This window comes from Myxine glutinosa, chromosome 4 (assembly GCF_964187855.1).
Source record: "Myxine glutinosa chromosome 4, kmMyxGlut1.1, whole genome shotgun sequence".
In the NCBI taxonomy this organism is placed as follows: Eukaryota; Metazoa; Chordata; class Myxini; order Myxiniformes; family Myxinidae; genus Myxine; species Myxine glutinosa.
The window spans coordinates 61617168-61639611 of record NC_136264.1 but is presented as its reverse complement, the minus strand read 5'-3'; the positions used below and the strand labels follow the sequence as shown (position 1 = coordinate 61639611).

The 22444-nt window shown below is 44.1% G+C and overlaps 1 protein-coding gene across 3 annotated transcripts in view; it reads right to left on the bottom strand.

The window, feature by feature from the left end:
• The window catches only part of UBE4B (ubiquitination factor E4B), a 167722-nt gene that overhangs the window by 136169 nt on the left and 9109 nt on the right, over positions 1–22444 (bottom strand). For all 3 annotated transcript variants that reach the window (XM_068112397.2, XM_068112398.2, XM_068112396.2), the window contains exons 2-4: positions 18040–18265; positions 17703–17826; positions 2455–2542 (exon numbers count right to left, since the gene is read on the bottom strand). In XM_068112397.2, the coding sequence (XP_067968498.2) occupies positions 2455–2542; positions 17703–17826; positions 18040–18265 (438 nt within the window). The remainder of the gene's footprint in view (positions 1–2454; positions 2543–17702; positions 17827–18039; positions 18266–22444) is intronic.

Sequence of the window (22444 nt, the reverse complement as noted above, 5' to 3'; positions counted from 1 at the left end):
GCCATGGGTGTTGCGTCGGACGGCGGTGGGTCCCATGTCGCCGCTGCGATGCGCTGACCTGCGGCGGAGATCTTGTCGGCTTCTCTGGCAAGGGCCCGGGGATCTGTGATCGTCGTGCTTGCCAGGGCGAGGCGTACCGGGTTAGGCAGCTGACGGAGGAACAGCTCCCGGAACAGGAATGCCGGAGAGTGCTCGCCGAGCAGTGAAAGCATGTAGTCCATTCGCTCGGAAGGGCGCGTGTCGCCGAGCTCGGGCAGGTCGAGCAGGCGCCGTGCGCGTTCCGCCGATGGGAGGGCGAAAGCGTCGAGGAGAAGCTTCTTAATCGCGCCGTATTTGTCAGCGGCTGGCGGGCTCTCGAGGAGGCTCAGGGCGCAGGCCGCGGTGGCCGAACCGAGCGCTGCTACCACATGGTGGAAGCGGGTGTCGTCGGCCGTGATGCCTCGCAGGGCGAACAGGGAATCCGCCTGTGCGAACCAAACCGCCACGTGAGCCTCCCAGAAGGTAGGCAGTTTAAAGGCGACTGCCGTGTCGATGTCGGTAGGTCACCAATGAAGGAGCTGGGGCTCCCACGTCGATCGGAAGAATGGACGCGACAAAAAGCTGGAATTCATCCGAGTTGCTTTAATCAAACCAAACACTCAGGCACTCTGAAAAGCCCGTTTATCGGGCAGCAATATATATACATATTATCCCGGAGCGTTTGCCCAGGAAAGGCGAGAGGGGGCGTGGCCCAGCGTCCTGGCAAGTTGAGGGCGAGCCTGCCCGGGCGTCCTGGACGAGCCCGGCATGGTGATCACTCCGCGTCCTTGATAGGTGCAAGGCGATTGTGAAAACCCAGCGGTAGCCGCTACAATATAATTTTTAAGTGGTGAACCTGCTTCATTATTTAGCTACGTCCATCTGTCAAAAATGAAGAAGAACCTTTCTAACCCAGTGTTTAAGTCTAACGGGCGATTATGACGGGCGACAGATTATGTCTGTTATGACTGGCGATTATGACTGGTGATTATGACTGGCGATTATGACTGCGCGATGCCGACGCGCGATGCCGACGCGCGATGCCGACGGGCGATAATAAAGTGTGATTATAAAGGGCAATTATAAAGGGCAATTATAAAGGGGCGATTCTAATGGGGTTCGTTAAGTTCTTGGCTTTGCCCATTTCATATTCAAAATTCCAAACAACCGCTTCCTTCGGACATGGATGCGTTTCTTTTTTGTCTGTCTGCCTGTCTGGCAGTCAAACAAAATGGAAAATCATTCCAAACAGGAAACCACTGTTTTGAAGGATGTCATAAAGCACAAACAACAGGCATGAATAACTAATGTAATGTGTTCAATAAAGTGGTGCAAGGACGCTACATTAACAGCGGTAAACTTCCTGACTTTATTGGCGCTGAGGAAGCGCCTCTAGCGAATGACTTCCAGCCAGTGTAACGCTAATTCCTGTCACAGGAATTCTGAGATCATATAAGTGGGCGTGGCAGTTTCTGATCGGTTCGTGTTGGGGAACCCCTTCTCGCTGCCGACGTGACTTAAATTCGCGCACGCGCACTGGTGAAGCGCGAGATTCGGCCCAAGGTTCTTATTATTATTATTATTATTTTTGTATACAAGATCGAGGCTCGAACCATGATCGAGGCTCGAAATTCCATGCCCGAACCTCAGCGCAATCCAAGAGGATTCACTTGTTTTTTCATATGACCCTTAAAAATCTTCATTTTATTTCAATCGAATATTATACTTGAACACTACAGAACACAAATTGCCTTTTTCACACTTTCAACACTTTTACTTTTAGCAGTACTTGTTGTTACTATATCATGTTTAGTTGTGAAGATATTAAAGAAAACGTGATTTTTGCTAATGGTGGAACTAAAATGGCCACCAGGCCAACTTGGGGCATTTTCGCAATGGTTCCATATCTGAATTTATTCAGGATGTACCACATGTTAATGCTTTTATTAAAAACGCACAATTCCTTGATATTTTGCACAAATATACTGAACTAATATTCCTTTGCGAATTTTGAAATCCTTCAGTTGCAAATTTCAGACATTAACCAGGCAGATATTGCCAACTATAGGAAAGCCCACTGTCACAGATTGTGACACAATCCCCACCCGCCCGCACAGATTGTGACACCATCCCCACCCACCCCACATCCTTCAAAATCTCCACATCCAAAGTATATAGTTTGTACGACAAAAGCTCATTACTACATGCAAGGATCAGTATATATGAAAAGGCATGGAAATAAAAAATAAAATAAAATCACCTGTCGACATTTCCCAGTAATGCCTTTAAAATTACATCTCGTAGTTATGCAAGGATTCTTTATTACATTCTACCAATCCATTCTTAATCTAACAGGACATTTCCATTCCAGAAATCAACAATTTACGACGATATAGAACGGTCAACAGAGCTGGGTCAAAATACGCAAGTGCCCACCTTCGTCGTTGTCGAGCGTTTTTCCCGACGCTCACTTTCTTCCACCTCCATGTTTTCTATTCCCGAATCAACGTCTATCTGTGAACAGCTGAAATCGAAAATCAAAACAAAATTCAAATTAATGACTTCTGACCCACCCCATACACCAATGGTGAAGCTCCAAACACAAGCAATTAACTAGAAAGAAACTAGGTAGAGAGCATGCCTCCACCAGGCTGAACAATTTACATTTTATATCCCACTTATGGACCAGACCTAGATTCTGACCTGAACCAAAATCTAATCGCTTGTTCTCGTCACCAAATCAACTCATCCACCTAGTTTTGTCAGAAGTCGTCCACAACTTTTTGGAATATCATGCTATATATTGTTTTGGCCCTATCATTCCATGGTGAAGAATCACAAAAAAATTATCAGATCCAGATCTTCACCAAAATCTAATCATTTCATCTTTCTCAGATACCCAACCTATCCACCAATTTAGTCCGAATCCATCCACAATATTTGATATATCTTGTTCACAAACAGACAAACACAGGGGTAAAAACCTACCTCCATCCACGTTAGGTGGTGGAGGTAATGAAGAAGTGTTAAATTGACAGGAGCAAGGTATTAAGAGAAATAAGAGGTGAGGCAACAACAAAAACTGTCAGTTTCCAATTACCCAACTGATCCAACTGGATCAAAATTGAGGATTTTAGAAATTTGAAAAAAAGTGCTCGACCGATGGTGATGCTCCGACACGGCGGAGCCCCGACCAGGAAGCCCAGCCTATGTTGACCTTTTGGCCTATGCTGATCTCAAAAATAGTTGGTGGTTGAATTCAGTTTGCTGATATGAAAACCCTATCCAAATTTCAAGTCAAACGGATGAAAATTTAGGATTTTAGAATTTTGAAGAAAAGTGGTTGACCTTTGGCTGATGTTGACCTTTTGGCCTATGCTGATCTCAAAAATAGTTGGTGGTTGAATTCAGTTTGCTGATATGAAAACCCTATCCAAATTTCAAGTCAAACGGATGAAAATTGAGGATTTTAGAATTTTGAAGAAAAGTGGTTGACCTTTGGACCTTTTGACCTCAGAATATATAGGATTTTGTCGAACCACGAACTCTACCATTTGGTGAAGTTTCGTGAAGATCAGATTAAAATTGTGACCTGTAGGCAAGTATAAGTGAGCGGACAGACATACCGGAGTGATCAACATACTTGTCGAAAAAAAAAAAAAAAATTGCCAAGTAACAAACAAACGGACTCAAATGCACTACCCTCTCCTCCAGCGAGGGCAATTAAACTGTTCAGCCTGGCGGAGGTGATCTGCTCTACCGAGTGCCATTGTAGTTAGTTTAGGTAATGAACTTTTTTTTGTCCGTCGCACCGCGGAGCGAAAGGGGGACTATGGTTTTCCCCACCGTCCGTGTGTCCATCCGTCCGTCCGTCCGTCCGTGCGTGAGCGAAAGACCGCATTCGAATTTGGTGTGTGGGTGCAACCCACGTAAAAATCCAAGATGGCCACCGCCATGTATGTCTGAACCTTGTGAGTGGAATATCTTGAAAAATAAGCGAAGTACCAACTTCTAATCTGGTGTGTGGGTGTATCTCGGCATAAGGAAGAACGCTATTGAAAATTGGGTCGCCACGTCAAAATCCAAGATGGCCGCCACCATATATATGTCTGAACCTTGTGAGCGAAATATATTGAAAAATAAGCGAAGTACCAACTTCTAATCTGGTGTGTGGGTGTATCTCGGCATAAGGAAGAACGCTATTGAAAATTGGGTCGCCACGTCAAAATCCAAGATGGCCGCCGCTATGTATGTCTGAACTTTGTGAGCAGAATATCTTGAAAAATAAGCAAAGTACCAACTTCTCATCTGGTGTGTGGGTGCATCCAGCATAAAGAAGAACGCTATTGAAAATTGGGTCGCCACGTCAAAATCCAAGATGGCCGCCACCATATATATGTCAACCTTATGAGCGAAATATCTTGAAAAATAAACGAACTACTAACTTCTAATCTGGTGTGTGGGTGTATCTACGCATATGGGAGAACGCTATTGAAAATTGGGTCGCCACGTCAAAATCCAAGATGGCCGCCGCCATGTATGTCTGAAACTTGAGCGAAATATCATATCACAGCATGTTTTCTGCGTCTTCCACTTTGTCAACTCATCACTTCAACGACGGGGACCGAGGCGTAACGCTTGTTTTTTGTTTTTTTTAAACAGTTCCGAACATTTGCGTTCATCTCTTGCAAAAGTTAAGGCACAGTATAGGGCTTGAAATACATTTGCTTGTCCCTGGTGATAGTCTCCTAGTTATTTTAGGATATGTCAAGAGGATCCAAGTGGGTCTGTAGGGAGCAAATGCAAGATTACCCAAATTCATTAATGCCAAGCTATAACTTTCCGTTTCAGAAAGAGATGCTCCCTCAAGTAGTTTCAACAGATCTCAGCAATGCATTTTACCTGGTAAATGGAAAATCTTTACCATATGGGTTTTCATTGTTGCGTAATGACGGTTGTTCAAAAGGTTGAGCTCAACATGGAAATTGTAAATTCTAAATTTCATAAATTTATAATCCTCATTTCTAAACACGATCTCCTCTTCCATCCACGTCATACTGTAACTGCTCTGGTCAAGAGGGATGCTGCAATCCGTACACTAAGAAACGAGATGCTCAGACTGGAGATGAGGTTGATGTCGAGGGGGAGGATGTTCAAGGAGACGATTTTGAAGAGGGTGTGGATCAGGAGAGTGAAGGCGATGAGAATATCGACGATGGTATTGTTGATTCTGAAGACAATGAGGTTATTGAGGATAAAGACGATGATGAGTGGGAGTAAAGATGAAGGTTATTAGGTGATACCCGGTATATACTTCATTACGGTTATAGCATATTTTTTTTAAACCACCTTTTATCTGCAGTAATGCCAAGCCTTGTAACATCCTTACAATGACGTTTATGCATAATTACTTAATGCAATAGTTTTCTTCATCATGAAATGTGAATGGTCAAAGCAATGTGTTAGTTTCAATGTCATCTAAGCTCGGCTAATATCCATAATGATCTTTCAAATATGAATTATTACTACTTTCTCAAAGACAAATGTGTCAAATGTTACATGATTATCCATTCCATGGCATGAACATGAATAAACTATTAAAATGTAATTTTGTTAAACTTTTCATCTGTTGTCCACCGAGAGGTCAAATTTGACCTTGACGTGAAATGACCTTCAGCACCTGAACTTGACCTTGAATTGAAAAAATAACAGAATAAATAGATTCCACACACCCCAAAACCCCTTAAAAGAGGTATTTCATATCATTATTGGGCAAGTGGTTTAAAAGTTAGATTTTCAAAATGGCGCCCGGCGGCAATATCGGATTTATACAAATTACCAGAGTTGCCCAAACTTGCAATTTGGGCAACCAAGCTGAATTTGTTCTAGGACCCCATGGGAGTACAAATCAACAAAAAAAGTTCATAGGAAAGAACATTTCTAGGTTCAGGAAATATCAAATCGACTACTGCAAAATGTGTGCATTTCTCAATTTAAGTTTCTATAGAAATGTTTATTTTTTCTCTCCATGGTTTTACAACCACTTATAAACAGTAAAATGACTCCATCACACTCAAAAAATTTCCTCATACATGGATATACAGATTTCATACGTGGATGGAGAAAGAGGTCTTTGTGCGTTCTTGTTTTTGGAGTAAAATGGATGTGAAAAACGGCCAAATCCATAGCATCACAAAATTGCAGTGTCCACCAAGGCAACATGTGAAGAACTCAACCTCTAAATTTTCCACAATGTTTCTTTGATCTCTTCTCCGTACTTAACCCTTTGAGTAGGGGATTTTTTTTTTTGGGATAAAAAATACCCCTGGTACGGGATTAATTTTGGCCAGAGTAACTATAAACAATCAACAGGCAGTAGTTCAGTGTATATAAATTCAATGCAACCACGTACTGACTGACGATCTATTTATAGGTATAGTCGATGACGTGTAGTAACGTCATCCGTACACAAAACTTTTTCGCCGGTTGCGGCACTGGACGTCATCCGTACTCAAAGGGTTAATCAGAAGATCTGAATAGCATTCTCGAGTGATTCATTCATAAACAGCAATATAACATCTTCTGGGTCCCCAAAAATACAAGTAATCATCTTTCTTGCTGACAATTTTGACTTGGAATACTTTGAGAGATGGAGTTTGGGAATGCTTCCATGAAAGGGAATGACTTTTGTATTATTTTTTTTGTATACTGAATCGACGCTCGTGAAAGAGCTGACATTTACTTCACAAACAAATCAACCAGACAAACAAAATATATAAAAAGAGGGAGCGGAAGACAAGAGAAGGGGAAGCACACAAACACTTGAGAGCACACAACATTTTAGAGCAGGGAGATGTGTGGGAGGGAGAGGGCTTGGGGGGAGGAGGCGTGGGAAGGAGGGGGGGGGGGGGTGGGAGAAGTATAAAACACAAGGACACCAAGGACTTCCAGGACAGAAGTTGGTATTTCAAAAAAGTGGAATTGGGGTGAAATTAGCAGGGATAGAAAAGATCAAGGTTTTGGATGGGGGAAGATAAGAGATGGTGGTGAAATCCATGAGAGTGACGTTTAACCCTGGGCAACAATTTGAGGAAGAAATTGCTGGGGGTATTTTCATGGAAATGATGCAGACGTTGCTGTGAAGTACATGCACTTTGCTGTTTCTATTTAGCAAAGAGCAATTTGAGAACCCTTCAGGCTGCAACCTTATTCGGCTGAAGGCGTTCCTTTATGACTATTTCAACACTTCCTCCCACTGGAATATGTCAGCAGACTTGTTGATCATTCTCGGTGACAGAATCCTGGAGAAGGAACATGACTCGATTTTCCGACACGATGAAAGAGATATTCATCGAATAGTCATATTTGCCAATCGTCACTAGTCTTGGCAGGGTCAAGGACAGATTGAGAGACTGCATATGGCTCATGATCCAATAAACAGTGGTGAGAAGTGTGTTGGAAACTAAAAATGAATATATATATATACAGACTTGGCATTTAACATGGATTAATTTTTTTTTCTTGACTTGGGTTTACTTTCTGAACTCAGTATATCAATCTGGTGAGTTTCTTTTACCCTTCGGTGATGTCTTTGTTGAAAGAACCATGTCACTTATTGTCTTTCGCAGCAAGAGGTCAATAACAGGATTATATCACAGGTGGCGTGACAAAATGTAAGGACAGGTACATTTGACGATTGGCTTCACAATCGGGTATATAAGGGTTGTTGCGTTCTGTATTCGTGGAAAACAACTGCTGCACGTCTACAAAAGTTTTTGCCGCTTCCTCTGGAGATGGTCCGTCAACTTGACAATGCTGTTTGTCATGGAGTGGTGGCTTTACGAAATTCTGGCATGAAACAGCGTGCTATTGCTCGGCAGTATGGCATCACTCAAGGTCAGGGGTCAAAGATCCTGAAACGAAATGCTCAGAGGGGTGTCCCTACTCCAATACCGAGGCCAGGATGTCCACGCAGAACCACAAGGAGAGATGATCGCCAGCTGCACCGGTTAGTCTCCAATGGCCGTACCAAGTCAGCTAATCGGCTTAGGGCTGAGTGGCAGCAACTGACAAATGTGCCTGTATCCAGAAGGCTAGTCAACCAACGACTGGTTCAAGCAGGCTATCGTGCCAGGCGTCCCCTGAGAAAGCCACGCCTGACCAGACAACACAGCCAGCACCAATTGCAGTGGGCCAGAGAGCACCGTCAATGGCAGCCAGGACACTGGAATCACGTGACCTTCAGTGACGAGTCTAGATTTCTGGTCTATCGTCAAGATGGCCGCGTCCGAGTGCGCAGACAAGTGCATGAAGCCCACAACGAATATTGTATAGTGCCAAGAGTCCAAGCTGGAGGTGGTGGGGTGACCGTTTGGGCTGCTTTTCATGCAGGGGGCAAAACTGACCTGGTTGTTCTGAATGGAAACCTGAACCAGTTCAAGTACAGGGTCATTCTGGAAGAAACATTACTTCCATTTGCTCGTGCAGCCTTTCGAGGAAACTTTGTCTTCCAAGATGACAATGCACGGCCTCATCGTGCTCGCATGATCCAACACGTTCTTGCTGACCGTGGTGTAGAGCATATGGAGTGGCCTGCCATGTCCCCGGATATGAATCCGATAGAGAACTTGTGGGCAGAATTAACGCGTCAAATCGACAACTTGGACCAGCAGCCTACCTCTGTGCGTGAATTGCAGCAGATTATTGTCACTGCATGGCAAGCGATTTCTGTCCAAACCTTGGCAAATCTCGTGAACAGCATGCCTCGACGTGTACGTGCTCTCCTGAATGCTCGTGGGGGTTACACGAAGTACTGAACTGTAATTTTACTGTCCGTAATCCCAGTCATAATTTAGCTTTTGTTGAAATTTTTTTTGGCTAATGTGCAAAATAAAGAGATACTTCTGGAAAACGTTAACACAGTACTGTCCGTGAATGGAGTTCGATATCAGTTTACATCACTTTCAAGGATCAATTTATTTGCTTCGAAATGTCAAATGTGGTTTTTGTTTATTTTAAAGGTCACATTAACAAAATCTAGAATAATTTCAACATAATTCCAATGAACTTTTGGTTCTAATTCATCTTGAAAAGTAAGTTCACCCCCACAAAAAAAATATTCCATATTAAATGCCAAGTCTGTGTGTGTGTGTGTGTGTGTGTATATATATATATATATATATATATATATATATATATATATATATATATATTAGGGTGGTCCTCAAATGTAAACATTAATTTTTCTAAAGTGCTCTTCCATTTTTTTATTATACCTGTAGAGAACAAATTGGGTAAAATTTCATTTCATTTTGAAAACTTTTACCACTGTCACATGGCCCCTGCTAATCTGCTAATCAGCACGATACAGAAATTATTTCGGTTTGTTTCAGTTATGATGGCGAGTGCAAGTACTTCAAGAAGAGCAACCAGAAAAAAGAACCATGTGTGGCTGATAGGCTGCCATATTGAAAAACTACCAGAAACTCGGCTCCCATCTTGGCAAGAGATTCTGCAGCGATACTTTAAGCTACATCATGCTGAGAAATTGGACATAAGCAGTGCCGCAACAACTGTTGTTCGTGAGACATTATGCATCTGGGAGAAAGCACGGATCCCCACTGCAGATGAGCGGAATATCATTGCAAAACTAGAGAGAAAAGTAGAACAATACAGATCCATCCTGAAAGGAAAGAGCCGGCGATCTGTCCCTCAGATAAAGAAAGAAGAGCAGTTTCAAACCGGTCTACGTGACTTATTTGACATTGCTCATGTTGATGTCCTTGATCTGATCAAAATACCAGAGGACCGTGAATTCCTTAAGGCACAACGGGAGCCAGGTCGACGGGGCTTTATGGTTGGTGTTGACAAGGTGCTAGCAGGAAAAGAGGAGCGGACACATCAACGCGACAAGGTGTTGACTGAAAGAGAGCAGCATGAAAAAGAAGCAAGCAGCCCAAGAGGAGACTCTTGAGCTAGCATCATCAACAGACAGCAGTGCTGAAGCCAGTGATCATGACAACTCTGCTGTTCTATCGTCTTCAAAGAGGCAGAGCCGAAAGCGTGCAAGTAGCATTGTTACACCGGACCTAACAGCAGCTCTCGACCACACCAAGGTTAGCGATCGATCAGCTGTTCACATTTTGTCAGCAGCAGCCTCTGCTCTGGGACACGACCCTTCAGAGTTGGCCATCAACCGCACATCGATCAGGAAATCCAGGCGGATCCAATGGAAGACAATTGCAGGTGACATCCAGACATCCTATGCTCCAAACACAAGTCTGGTGGTTCATTGGGATGGCAAGCTCCTTCCAGACGATGGGACTAAAAAAGTTGATCGCCTTCCTGTCATTGTCAGTGACCCACAAGGAACTGGAAAGCTTCTGGGTGTGCCAAAGCTGCCAGCAGGAACTGGACTAGCAACAGCTGCTGCTGTTATGCAATACCTCGAAGAATGGCATTTGCAAGACATGGTGGCAGGTATGAGCTTTGACACGACAGCCAGCAACACTGGTTCAGCACTTGGTGCGTGCACTATTTTGCAGCAAAAGCTTGGACGACCACTATTACATTTTGCATGCTGGCATCACATTCTGGAACTAGTGGTAGAGGCAGCAATGGCAGCATTCAAACCATTTATTGGTCCATCAAAAGGACCTGCGATAGCCGTCTTCAAGCGTTTCCAGTCAAACTGGAATTCTATTGACCAAAGCAAGTTTAAGCCAATGATGCCTGATGACCTGGACTCTGTAGTTTCAGGTGTATTTTTAAGTTGCAAAGAAGATGTCGTTTCATTCTGCATCCAGAAACTGGAATCGGGCCAACTACGAGATGACTACCGTGAACTTCTTGAGTTGACTATTATTCTGTTTGGTGAGCGTCCTCCGGGAGGATTCAGGTTCATGCAGCCAGGAGCCATGCATCGGGCAAGATGGATGGCCCGTGTGATTTATGGAATCAAGATCTACTTGTTCCGTGATCAGTTTTGACTGACCCCAAAGGAACTCACTGGCATAAAGCGTTTTACAGCATTTGTTGGAGCAGTGTATACCAAAGCCTGGTTCAGCACTCCATCTGCCATTGGTGCTCCCACTGGAGACCTAGCTCTCTTAAAAGCACTCATTTTCTATCCTGATTCAGTGATTGCCGAAGCCACCAGAAAAAATCTTTCCAATCACTTGTGGTACCTCAGCGAAGAACTGGCAGGACTTGCTCTGTTTGACGATAGTGATGAGCTTGATGTCAAGCAAATGATAGTAGCTGCTCTTAAAGAAGAATGCCAAGAGAATCCTCAACCATGGGTACATGTGGATCTTACAGCAAAAGAAGCCATCGCTGCCAAGACTGTTGCAGATTTTGTTACTTCTGCCTCACTGCGAATTTTTACTGCATTCAAAGTCAATACTGACTTCCTAGAAAAGGACCCTGGTGAGTGGGTCGATGACCCATCATTTCAGTCATCACAGCAAGTCTTGCGCGGTATTGCCACTGTCAACGACTTTGCAGAACGTGGTGTCGCATTAATACAGGACTACAATCAAGTCTTGACAAAGGATGAACAGCAGCGCCAGTACCTGTTGCAAGTTGTTGAGTGGCATCGCCATCAGTTCCCCGACGCAAAGAAGATAAGGAGGAAATAATTTACCACAGAACTTATGAGGAATCAATGGTCTGGAGGACTCTTACTCTGTGTGTTTATGATGATTGTCATACATTCTTACTGATTTGGGATTACATCTGAGTGTTAGTTTATTAAAAACAATTTTGTGTGTCGATACTGAAACATTGTAATTTTCAACCCTTGTGTGACAGTAGTAAATAAAGTCATATAGAAACCATCTTTGGCACATTTCATTTTTTCACAATAAGGAACAATTTTAGCAACAAGCACCTGAAAAAAGTCCAATTTTATTTTTTGGTGTACATTTGAGGACCACCCTAATATATATATATATATATATCTATATATATACATATATATATATATATATATATATATATATATATATATATATATATATATACATATATATATATATATATACATATATATATATATATACATATATATATATATATATATATATATATATATATATATATATATATATATATATATATATATATATATATATATATATATATATATATATCTATCTATCTATCTATCTATCTATCTATCTATCTATATATATCTATATATCTATATATCTATATATATATATATATATATATATATATATATATATATATATATATATATATATATATATATATAGTTGCGGTTTTGAGAATAAAGGATAACACCCCTCGTAGGTAGACGCACCACAACATGTAGCCTCGCTGTATTGCAGTTATTTCGTAGTAAATGTAAGCGTAGTCCTTTCCTGTTTTAGTTTTGCGTTGAGCAGCCCAGCGAGTAGGCCTCAATTGGGCTAGCATGCCATGTGCTCGGCCTGAACAAGTCTGGCAAGGCCGAAGGGAGGAGCTGCAGGGGGAGTGACCGGTAAGCGACGAGCCGACAATCAGAGCTCAAGGGGAGTTGCTCACCATGGCAACGGGAGGCGGAGCATGGAACATTCGGGTAAGGCCGGGGCGGGGCCATAAAAACCCTGCCCCGGGCCGCCCGCGTAAGTGAGTCGAGGAACATTCGAGCTGGAGTGAGAGTCGAGTCGAGAGCTTCAGTCAGTCACGCAGCCCATGAGTCAGAGTCGAGGAACATTCGAGCTCGAGTGAGAGTTGTCGGAGCCCCTGTGAGAGTCAGAGCCAGCGAGAGCCAGAGAACGAGTCGGAGGGTTGACTTGCATTGCTCGATTTCGCCTCGCGGTACACGAATCCCCCGTGCCCTGTGCCCTGCGGCTGTATTAATCGTGCTTGTGGAGACGACCCGTCCCGGGCCACAGACGCGCGATCTCCTCCTGCCTGCGGCACGTGCAGTCTCCCTGCACGTGCCGTGACCACCAGAGGGCCACGCTGAGCGAGCTGTCCGGAGTGGATGACGCCAGGACGCGTTTGGGAACGCGAACTTTTCCTTCCTCCTGTTTCCCCACGTGAGTGAGAGGGCCCTTTGTCTGGGTTTTAAGTTGACATTGTTTAAGTGCCTGCTCTGTGTCTTCTGATCCTTGTACATTATAAATAAATTGTGTTCTTCCTCTCATTTGACCGTTCCCTTCCTTTCCATAAATTGGCTTAGCATCGTACGAATAGAACCGCTCGAATCGGGTTCAATAAAAGTAACGGCACGAGTCACATGATATGCACACCACTCGGGCGTACTCGATTAGCGTGGCTTGTGCGAGGTCCGGTCCCCGTTTTCGTGGCAGCGTGGGTCAAAGGTACGTACGGCGTCGACCCGATACCCTTTTTCACGCTCGCTGCGGAAGTGGCGGTTCGGCCTCGTGGACACGAAGACCTGAGGGGGAAAAGGGGCTTAACCCCATCTCTGTACGTCGGCGGGCTTCAGGAGATCCGCAACAATATATATATATATTGTTTTGGCCTGGGTTTCAGATCGACTACGAGGAATAACTTCGTACTTTGGCAGGTTGCGAACCAGCAACTACGAACGCCAATTGGTCCGTTGCACGATAGCTTACCTGTACCACGTGACGGTCTCAATCAGGGAACGTACCTACGTACCTTCCCTCCGGTGGTGTACCACTTTCTTTTGTTCCTGGATGGAAATTTAGACGGCCGAGCAACCGTTGGTACCCGCCGGGCTAATGCTAATTTTGTTACGACCGATCGTTAACCTGGGTGCGAGCAATGGGGGAAGAGACATTCACGGACAGAGAGAAAGGAAACGTTTAACGATTTTATTTATTTACAAATATTTACAGTGAAACTTATCGATAGGAGAGAAAAAGGGACAAGAAGCAGAAACTAAGCATATTATACGCCTTATTACGATCACTACGACAAACACGACAAGGGCCCAGCACACATTCATGGGGAAGGGGGAAGGGAAAATGAACGATGGAAACCTGTTGGCACAAAGGCCACAATGTTCCAGATGCTTCTCACGACGCCTTTTGTCTCGATCTCACCAACGAGCACCTGGCCGGCAAATGGCAGTCCCCAACACAAGTATGTAATGGCGACCCCAGCACGGACAGGCAGGTGAGAAGTGTCGGGAACCGTGCAGAGCTAGTGCCAGGGAACCGTGCAGAGCGAGTGCCAGGGAACCGTGCAGAGCGAGTGCCAGGGAACCGTGCAGAGCGAGTACCATGGACACGTGGAGTAAGCACGTTGTGATCTCGTGCAGGGTAAAGAATACGTCGTAGCCTCGTGCAGAAAGCGAGTGCCGTGCACAAGTGCACCAAGAGGGAGTCCGACAGCCAGCAGAGCAATGGACAAGTGCAAAACTAGATGGTATTCATAGAATACTTACCCTGCGCAGTGAACTTGGTGTGAGCCAACTCTTCTATTTTTGAACGTTTCTTTTTTTTTTTTTGATCCAATATGGCTGCCAGACCACGTGAGCGATGACATCATAAATTTATATTCTCCAAATAATTGTTGCATAGATCATGCTCAATAAATTTCCAACTGATCAGACTAAGCGTTGACCCTAGAGGCTGAGACTACAATGGGCAAGCATATATAAAGACGGCTTACAAAGATTTTGTGTCTTCTCGGCAGTCAACGGGAGGAAAACATCTTCATGTAGCACAATTTCATCAACTCCGGTAGATTCATTACTTTCAGTTTTCTCTCCACTACTTCTCCTCTTCTCTTTATAAGGGGTGAGGTTCAATGGTACCGAGCTCCTGCCCTGCCTTGCCCATGATACTCCTCCAATCCCCTCTGTCCTCAGCCCCATCCTTACTGATATTCCTCTTCAAACAATCCTCGCATCTCAACTGTGGTTTACCTCTTTTCCTCCTTCCTTATTCCCTCAACCTATCTGCTCTCTTTGCCATTCTCTCTTCCCCCATCCACACCAAGTGTCAAGCCCATCTCAGCCGACAAAATTTACATCAAAAATTTTGATAGTGGGGTGAAGAGCAAGCTTTGCAAATTGGCAGATTACACAAAGCTTGGAGGTAAGGTAAATAGCAGAGGGGGTAGTGATCAGATTCAGGAAAGTTGATGATACTTTAATGGATTGGGTAAAAGTTTGGCATCTGCAATTTAAAGAAATGTAAGGTGCTGGGAATGGGTATAACCACCGTTTAGGGGGCGTTGCGAGAGGGGTGCTGGGAATGGGTATGGAAAATGAAAATAGGGATAACATGATGGAAGGGGTAGTCTTAGATCGTGTTAAAGAAAAAGGATCTGAGAGTGGTAATACATATTTGAGGGAGAGGCGGGAGGGGGGGGGGCAGGGGGTGGACAAGCAGGAAGCATAGTGCCAGGCAAAGGTAAAGCTAATAGGGTTTTCAGTTGTATTCACAAGAGGATAAATTATAAACCAAAGGAGGTTGTTATACACTATAGGAATTTAGTGAGGCCTCATCTGCAAAGTTGTGCACAGTTTTGTTCACCTCAACTAAGGAAGGACATAGCTGTTATAGAGAGCTACAGTGTCGGGCAACTCAATGAGATGGGATGTTACACATTACAAAGGAGGCAATTATACATCTGATAGAGATATTTAAGACAATGAAGGGTGTCAACAAAATAAATGCAGAAACACGTTTCAGCAGAATATGGACAGTGAGAGGATCAGGGGCCATAGCCTGAGAGTAAGGACGAGAGTTAAGATGGTAGGAAGGCAGGTGGAGGGGGGGTGGGGGGAGCTCCTTCAGACAGTAGTTAATGCATGGAATTGTTTCCCTGGAAAGGTATTGGTAGCAGAATCAATACATTGAAATTAGATAGATACCTAGCAGGGTGCAGAGGCAGGGTGGCAAGTGCCGGGAGGATAAGGGGAGGTCGCGAGAACAAGATGGGGCACGGAGCTGGGAGGACAAGGTGAGGTCGCGAGACCAACGTGAGGCGCTGGGCTGGGAAGACAATGAGGGGAGGCGGGGTTGGAAGGCGAGGGCGGGAGGACAAACTGGGGGGGCGGGGTCGGGAGGACAAAATGGCGAGGCGGGGTCGGGAGGACAAAGTGGGGAGGCGGGGTCGGGAGGACATAGTGGGGAGGCGGGGTCGGGAGGACATAGTGGGGAGGCGGGGTCGGGAGGACAAAGTGGGGAGGACAAAGTGGGGAGGCGGGGTCGGGAGGCCAAAGTGGGGAGGCGGGGTCGGGAGGACAAAGTGGGGAGGCGGGGTCGGGAGGACAAAGTGGGGAGGCGGGGTCGGGAGGACAAAGTGGGGAGGCGGGGTCGGGAGGACAAAGTAGGGAGGCGGGGTCGGGAGGACAAAGTGGGGAGGCGGGGTCGGGAGGACAAAGTGGGGAGGCGGGGTCGGGAGGACAAAGTGGGGAGGCGGGGTCGGGAGGACAAAGTGGGGAGGCGGGGTCGGGAGGACAAAGTGGGGTGGCGGAGTCGGGAGGACAAAGTGGGGTGGCGGAGTCGGGAGGACAAAGTGGGGTGGCGGAGTCGGGAGGACAAAGTGGGGAGGCGGGGTCGGGAGGACAAAGTGGGGAGGCGGGTTCGGGAGGACAAGGTCAAGTGGTGAGAGCCAGGAGGAAAAGGTGAGGGCGGGGCTGGAAGGACAAGGTGGGATCCTAAGGACAATGTGAGGTCAGAAATATTAATAAATGTATATTTGTTTCAGTTTGCTGGCAAAATAAAATAACCATTAAAAAAAAAAATTGGTTAAACTGTACTGTATAATAGAGTTGACTAAGACTACGACACATTATTTAAAAGACATGCTCAACTACCCAAGTTGTAAAATTTTAATAAATACAAATCAAATCATTTCAAGGCAAGGTAAAAAATGTGGTAATAAAAAGAGGTGCCATTTAATCCACCTGCTGTACAGAAGAGGCACATTAGTTCAGCAATGTTAAAAAAAAAATCCTTCCAGCCATTGCAAGATTATAAATGAAAGGCAGGTGTTAATGAAATTAAATAATGACAATAAAAAGGGAAATGAAAGCATTACAAGAACAAGATACTCACAAGAGTAAAGGACACACAAAGGGTTGGGGTTTTTTTTTTTTTCCTCAATATACTTGTACAAGTAGATGGAAAATTAGTCAGAAATATAATTATTATTTATGTATTGTGTATAATGGCTGGCGTATGCCTGGCGTATATGCCTATGCTGGCGTATATGCCTGGCGTTGGCTTAGCGGTTAGGGTGCCGGCTTGGGATCCTAGGATCCTGGGTTCGAATCCCGGTCGATCGCTGAATTAACGCCAGGGGGGTTGACTCAGCCTGTCATCCTTCCGAGGTCGGCAAATTGAGTACCAGCTTGCTGGGATGAATGATCACGGTGTGTACCCCGGTTTAGAATAGGCACACTGTATCCCTGCGCATCGTAAGAGCGTGACCAAGGGTTGGCGTCAGGAAGGGCATCCGGCCATAAAAACATTGCCTCAAACAGGGAACCATGATTGCCATGGGGCCCGCAAGGCTCTAGCGGGGAAAAATGGCCTTAAAACGATCATTCATTCATTTTCATTCATGTATTGTGTATAATATGCAAGCTATCCCAACTATTGCCAGGGTGTGTGGACCAAACTGATGGGTTAATCGCAAAACCGTGAGAGTAAAAACCTTTAATGGAAGCAATGGCTCACATGATACTTGGACAAATGTAAGATAGCTCGACGAACACTTCTCACCTTTTGTCTGCCGATGCTCCATCGATTTCCATGCTCTGCGAGCGGGAGAAGATGTGAGCACGAGACTCTCCAGAAAATGGAGGGGAGCATCCGAAGGAAGCACTCTGGTCGAAGCCAGCAGAAGCTGTCGATAAGAAAAGAAAAAAAATTAAGGAAGACCACTTCATGGCATTCAGGACAACCCAAGTTTTTTGACCAATGGCAGACAGATTTGTGTCATAATCTTTGCAGGAAAAGCAAAACAATCACTTTTTGCTCAATTTTAAATCGGGTTTAACAAACTAACGCTGGTTGGTTGAGGTTTGTGACTAATCGAGATTCATTCAAGTCATCTTGCCTGTGACGAGGATGGGAGAGGTGATGGAAGACAGGCTGCCATGAGGCCCTCCACTCGGGGATTCGTTCGCCGACACGGAAATCAGCGTGTCCATTTCCCTGACATCTGGGGACGCTGTTACTATTGGAATTGGAGTGGACGAGGGAAGGTTCTCTTGTTGTGGTGACGTTAATGGCGTCGTAGGTTGGGACATTTGGCCTAACCTAGCCAAGCGTCGTTGACGAATCTACAGGACAAGGGGTTGGATTTAGAGGACATAAAGGGTAAAAGTAAATAATTATATTTGACTCACATGCAAAATTGAATAGCATTGCTCAAACTAAAGAGTTTGAATACTCAGAAAATGATAATCACAATCACATCAACATATGCAAATAAAGGTAAAAGAGTGACAATTATGGTCAAATATACCACCCCAAGTCCGCCAAAATAAAATAACCTCAGGAAGCAGAAGCAGTCCTGTCAGCATTATCAGCTTCTGAATGAAGCACCCTCCTTGCCACCGAAAGAAGAGTGGCAGGGAACAACAAAATGCTATCAAAGACTGGCAGAATATAATGTGTACCACAGGCCCAGGTTAAGAATAGTTCAGTAATGAGAAGAATATAGAAAACAGTTATTACACTTTCAAAGGAAGCAATTTAAGATTAGTGATGATGGCAACAAGGAAGGGATGGTGCAAGTGTTATGAAGCCATCGATGGGTAAGTGATAATATCCAAATTACTCTGCATTCAAACATATTATTCTGCACCATGCGCATACTTGAAAAATAAATAGGCTCAGTGCATAATCTGCTTTGCGCTTTACCAATTTCCAAATATCCTCCTGGAAGAGTTTAACCTTCTAGCCACACTTGTCTTGCAGGTGAAAGTTTTTGAATAAACCAGGAACAGTAGATGTCTTCATTGCAAATGAAGTCTGGTGGGAATGGTGTCAGGGTGTGAGAGACCCGGTCAAATGTAAACCCCATTGGTCTAAAAACAATGATGACGTCACATCACACGTTAAGTTCTACTTTTCGCAAAGGTGGCATTTGTGCACCACACTTAAGGGGGCATTATACCATTGAAGGCAAAAAAAAAACATTTTTTTACAAATATACAAATGCATCAATTAAAATGTTTGTTTCCTAGTATTGTATATACTAGGGCATGCCCGTACTATATATAAGCTAGGACGTGCCCGTACGTGGGTGCCCGTTCCTTGCCAAAAAAAAAAAAAAAAAAAATTTGTGTAGGGGTGTGTGTGTGTGTAAACATCCTAGGGCGTGCCCGTACGTGGGTGCAAAAAAACATGCGTGCAAACAACAACAACAAAAAAAAACTTTGAAACCACGTGGCAGTAACGACCACAGAACCCCCCCCCCCCCCCCCCTCTATTTACATGAATGGTTTGGTCCATTCGCAACGACCACAGAACCCCCCCCCTCTATTTACATGCAATGGTTTGGTCCATTCGCAACGCCAAAGCGAACGGCGAACGGCTAAATCGCCATAGCTCGGTAAGTACTTGTCCGATTAATTTCAAACCTTGAAAAGGCACATCCTCGGGTCCCCAGCAATATACCTGGCAAGTTTAAAGTATATCGGACCCGTGGTTGTCGAGAAACAGCGGTCACAGACAAACATACAAACACACATACACACATACACACATACACACATACACACATACACACATACACACATACACACAGAGATTAATGGAATTATAGATAGATGTACCAAGTTTGAACGTAAACGGACTTGTCATAGAGAAGATATAAGCTCCCCATTACACTGAACACAGTAAAAACAACACTGAATCACAGTAATGCACTTTTTGATAAAATGTCTTGATTGAAAATATGCAAAACTATATATGTACATGTTGCTTGATATATGAACATTACATTGGTATACATTACATAGCATTATATTATGCATGGTTACCATGGCAACCAGATGCATACAAATGATGAATTACCACTTTACAGCTTATATCTTCTCTATGACAAGTCCATTTACGTTCAAACTTGGTACATCTATCTATAATTCCAGTAATCTCTGTGTGTGTGTGTGTGTTTGTCTGTGTGTCTGTGTGTTTGTCTGTGACCGCTGTTTCTCGACAACCACGGGTCCGATATACTTGAAACTTGCCAGGTATATTGCTGGGGACCCGAGGATGTGCCTTTTCAAGGTTTCATATTAATCGGAGAAGTAGTTACCGAGCTATGTCCAAAAAACGATTCAACCAATCAAAGAGCAGCGAGCTATCACGTGTGCCGAACGTGCCGAACAGACTCTGCCTCGGACGGCACATTTGAGAGCGTATTCATTTATTTCACGTTGGCAAACTATGTTGGCGCTATGTTGGCGTTAAACTATGTTTTAAAACTAATTAAAACTAATTTGCGATTCATCGTAACTGCGATATGCGACCTTCCGGACAGTCAAATGAGGACGTCACTTCCGGACTTACGGATAGTCATAGTGACGACGTACTGATGCTGAACGTGGCGAGCAGACGCTGTAAGGTACGATCGATTGTAGTACACGTTTATAATAACTCTGCCGATACAGGCCCGATTAACTGCAGCGCCATCCGAGCTGCGGCGTCGGGACGATACATTCATTGTACGGTCACATCACGCACTTACGGGCACGCCCATGCATGCATGGGCGAAGACATTTTTTTTTTTTTTTTTGGCAAGGAACGGGCACCCACGTACGTCCACGTCCTAGTATATACAATACTAGGAAACAAACATTTTAATTGATGCATTTGTATATTTGTAAAAAAATGTTTTTTTTTTGCCTTCAATGGTATAATGCCCCCTTAAAGAGAAGGTGAGCTCGCCATTAGAAGAGGAAGAACTTGAAAAAACTTGAACGAGAGAGTTCCTTGAGAAAAAGGGAGATGGGTGGGGTCTGAGAGCGGCAAATTTGATTGGTCGAGACGCAAGATGCCGTAATATTTTATCCAAGTCGTTAAACGGAAGGGTTTTGTTAGAGCCAAAAAGACAATTTGTGTTCTACAGTGTTCAAATATGTAATTCAACTGAAATAAAACACATTGGAAAGGTTGTAGAAAAAAAACAAATTGGAAGTTCATCGCCGTTTGTGCAGCGACTTTTACACCACCTTATTTGACACGTTACATTCGTTTTTTTGTGCGTGTTGTTTGTGTCCTTCACAACGTCCTTAAAAATAGTACGTTTCCTGTTTGGAATGATTTTCAATTATTTTGACTGCCAGAGTAAAACAAAATCATCTCACTGCGCTTTGTGCAGTCGCGACAAAGTCAGAGCCCAAGTACTGTAAAACTGCAGGTTCGTTTTCCGATTCGTGTTCAAAATTTAACATTCAATTGAAATCACGTGGTTTCTCGATCATAAACTGACATTTGTGGACAGACAGACAAAGTGAACCAATTGCTTAACCCTGGATTTCGCTTAATGTGCAAGAGGTAATCATTGCTTTGAAACTACACACCTCAGGATTTAATGCAATGTGAAAAGAAAAAAAAACCAGTTTACAACACCAGAAATTTATAGGTTTTTTTTTGTTTGTTTTTACAATCGCCATGGCGGGGGGGGGGGGGGCGCGCGCACACACACACACACACACACACACACACACACACACACACACACACACACACACACACACACACACACACACACACACACACACACACACACACACACACACACACACACACACACACACACACACACACACACACGATTCAAAATTGTTCCTTCTCGACATCGACATTAAGCTATCTAAAGAACGCACGGCCTTCATAACAAGAAAGAGCAATATTGGAGATTGCAGACCCTCACCAGGATGTGTTTTCAGTGGTTTTTAAGGCTGTGTTAACATATATATCGGGGACGAACCATGTGACCGATGCTGACTCTCCACCAATTTATCCCTCGATGACACTCAAGAAATTTTGTACTTGTCGAATTATGACGTCATACTGGAGGCACCTATGACATCATTAACATACTTTATTCCCCATGGAGAGCTCTTTACAATGAGCCATGTCTCAATTCTTTCTATGCAGCACTTTCGGAGCTTTATAGGATGCAAAGGTTTTCGGTTTTTCCAAGATAGCGCCCATACCACGTGACCTATGACGTCATAATTGTCATTAAAAATTATATAGGAGGAGGTGCACCTATGGTGAAAAATTCCTGTCAATCGGACCAACGGTTGCAGAGAAAATTATATTTATTCTGTCTGGACAAACAGACAAAGACAGACAGACAGGGAAAAAATGACTCAAATGCAATACCCCCTCCTCTGGCAAGGGTAATGATGCACAGAATCAACATTTAGTCAGGAAGTGGCATCAAGATGACAGAATTACCTTTTTTAAGGCTATTGATTCGCTCCGTCAAAAAAAAAAAAAAA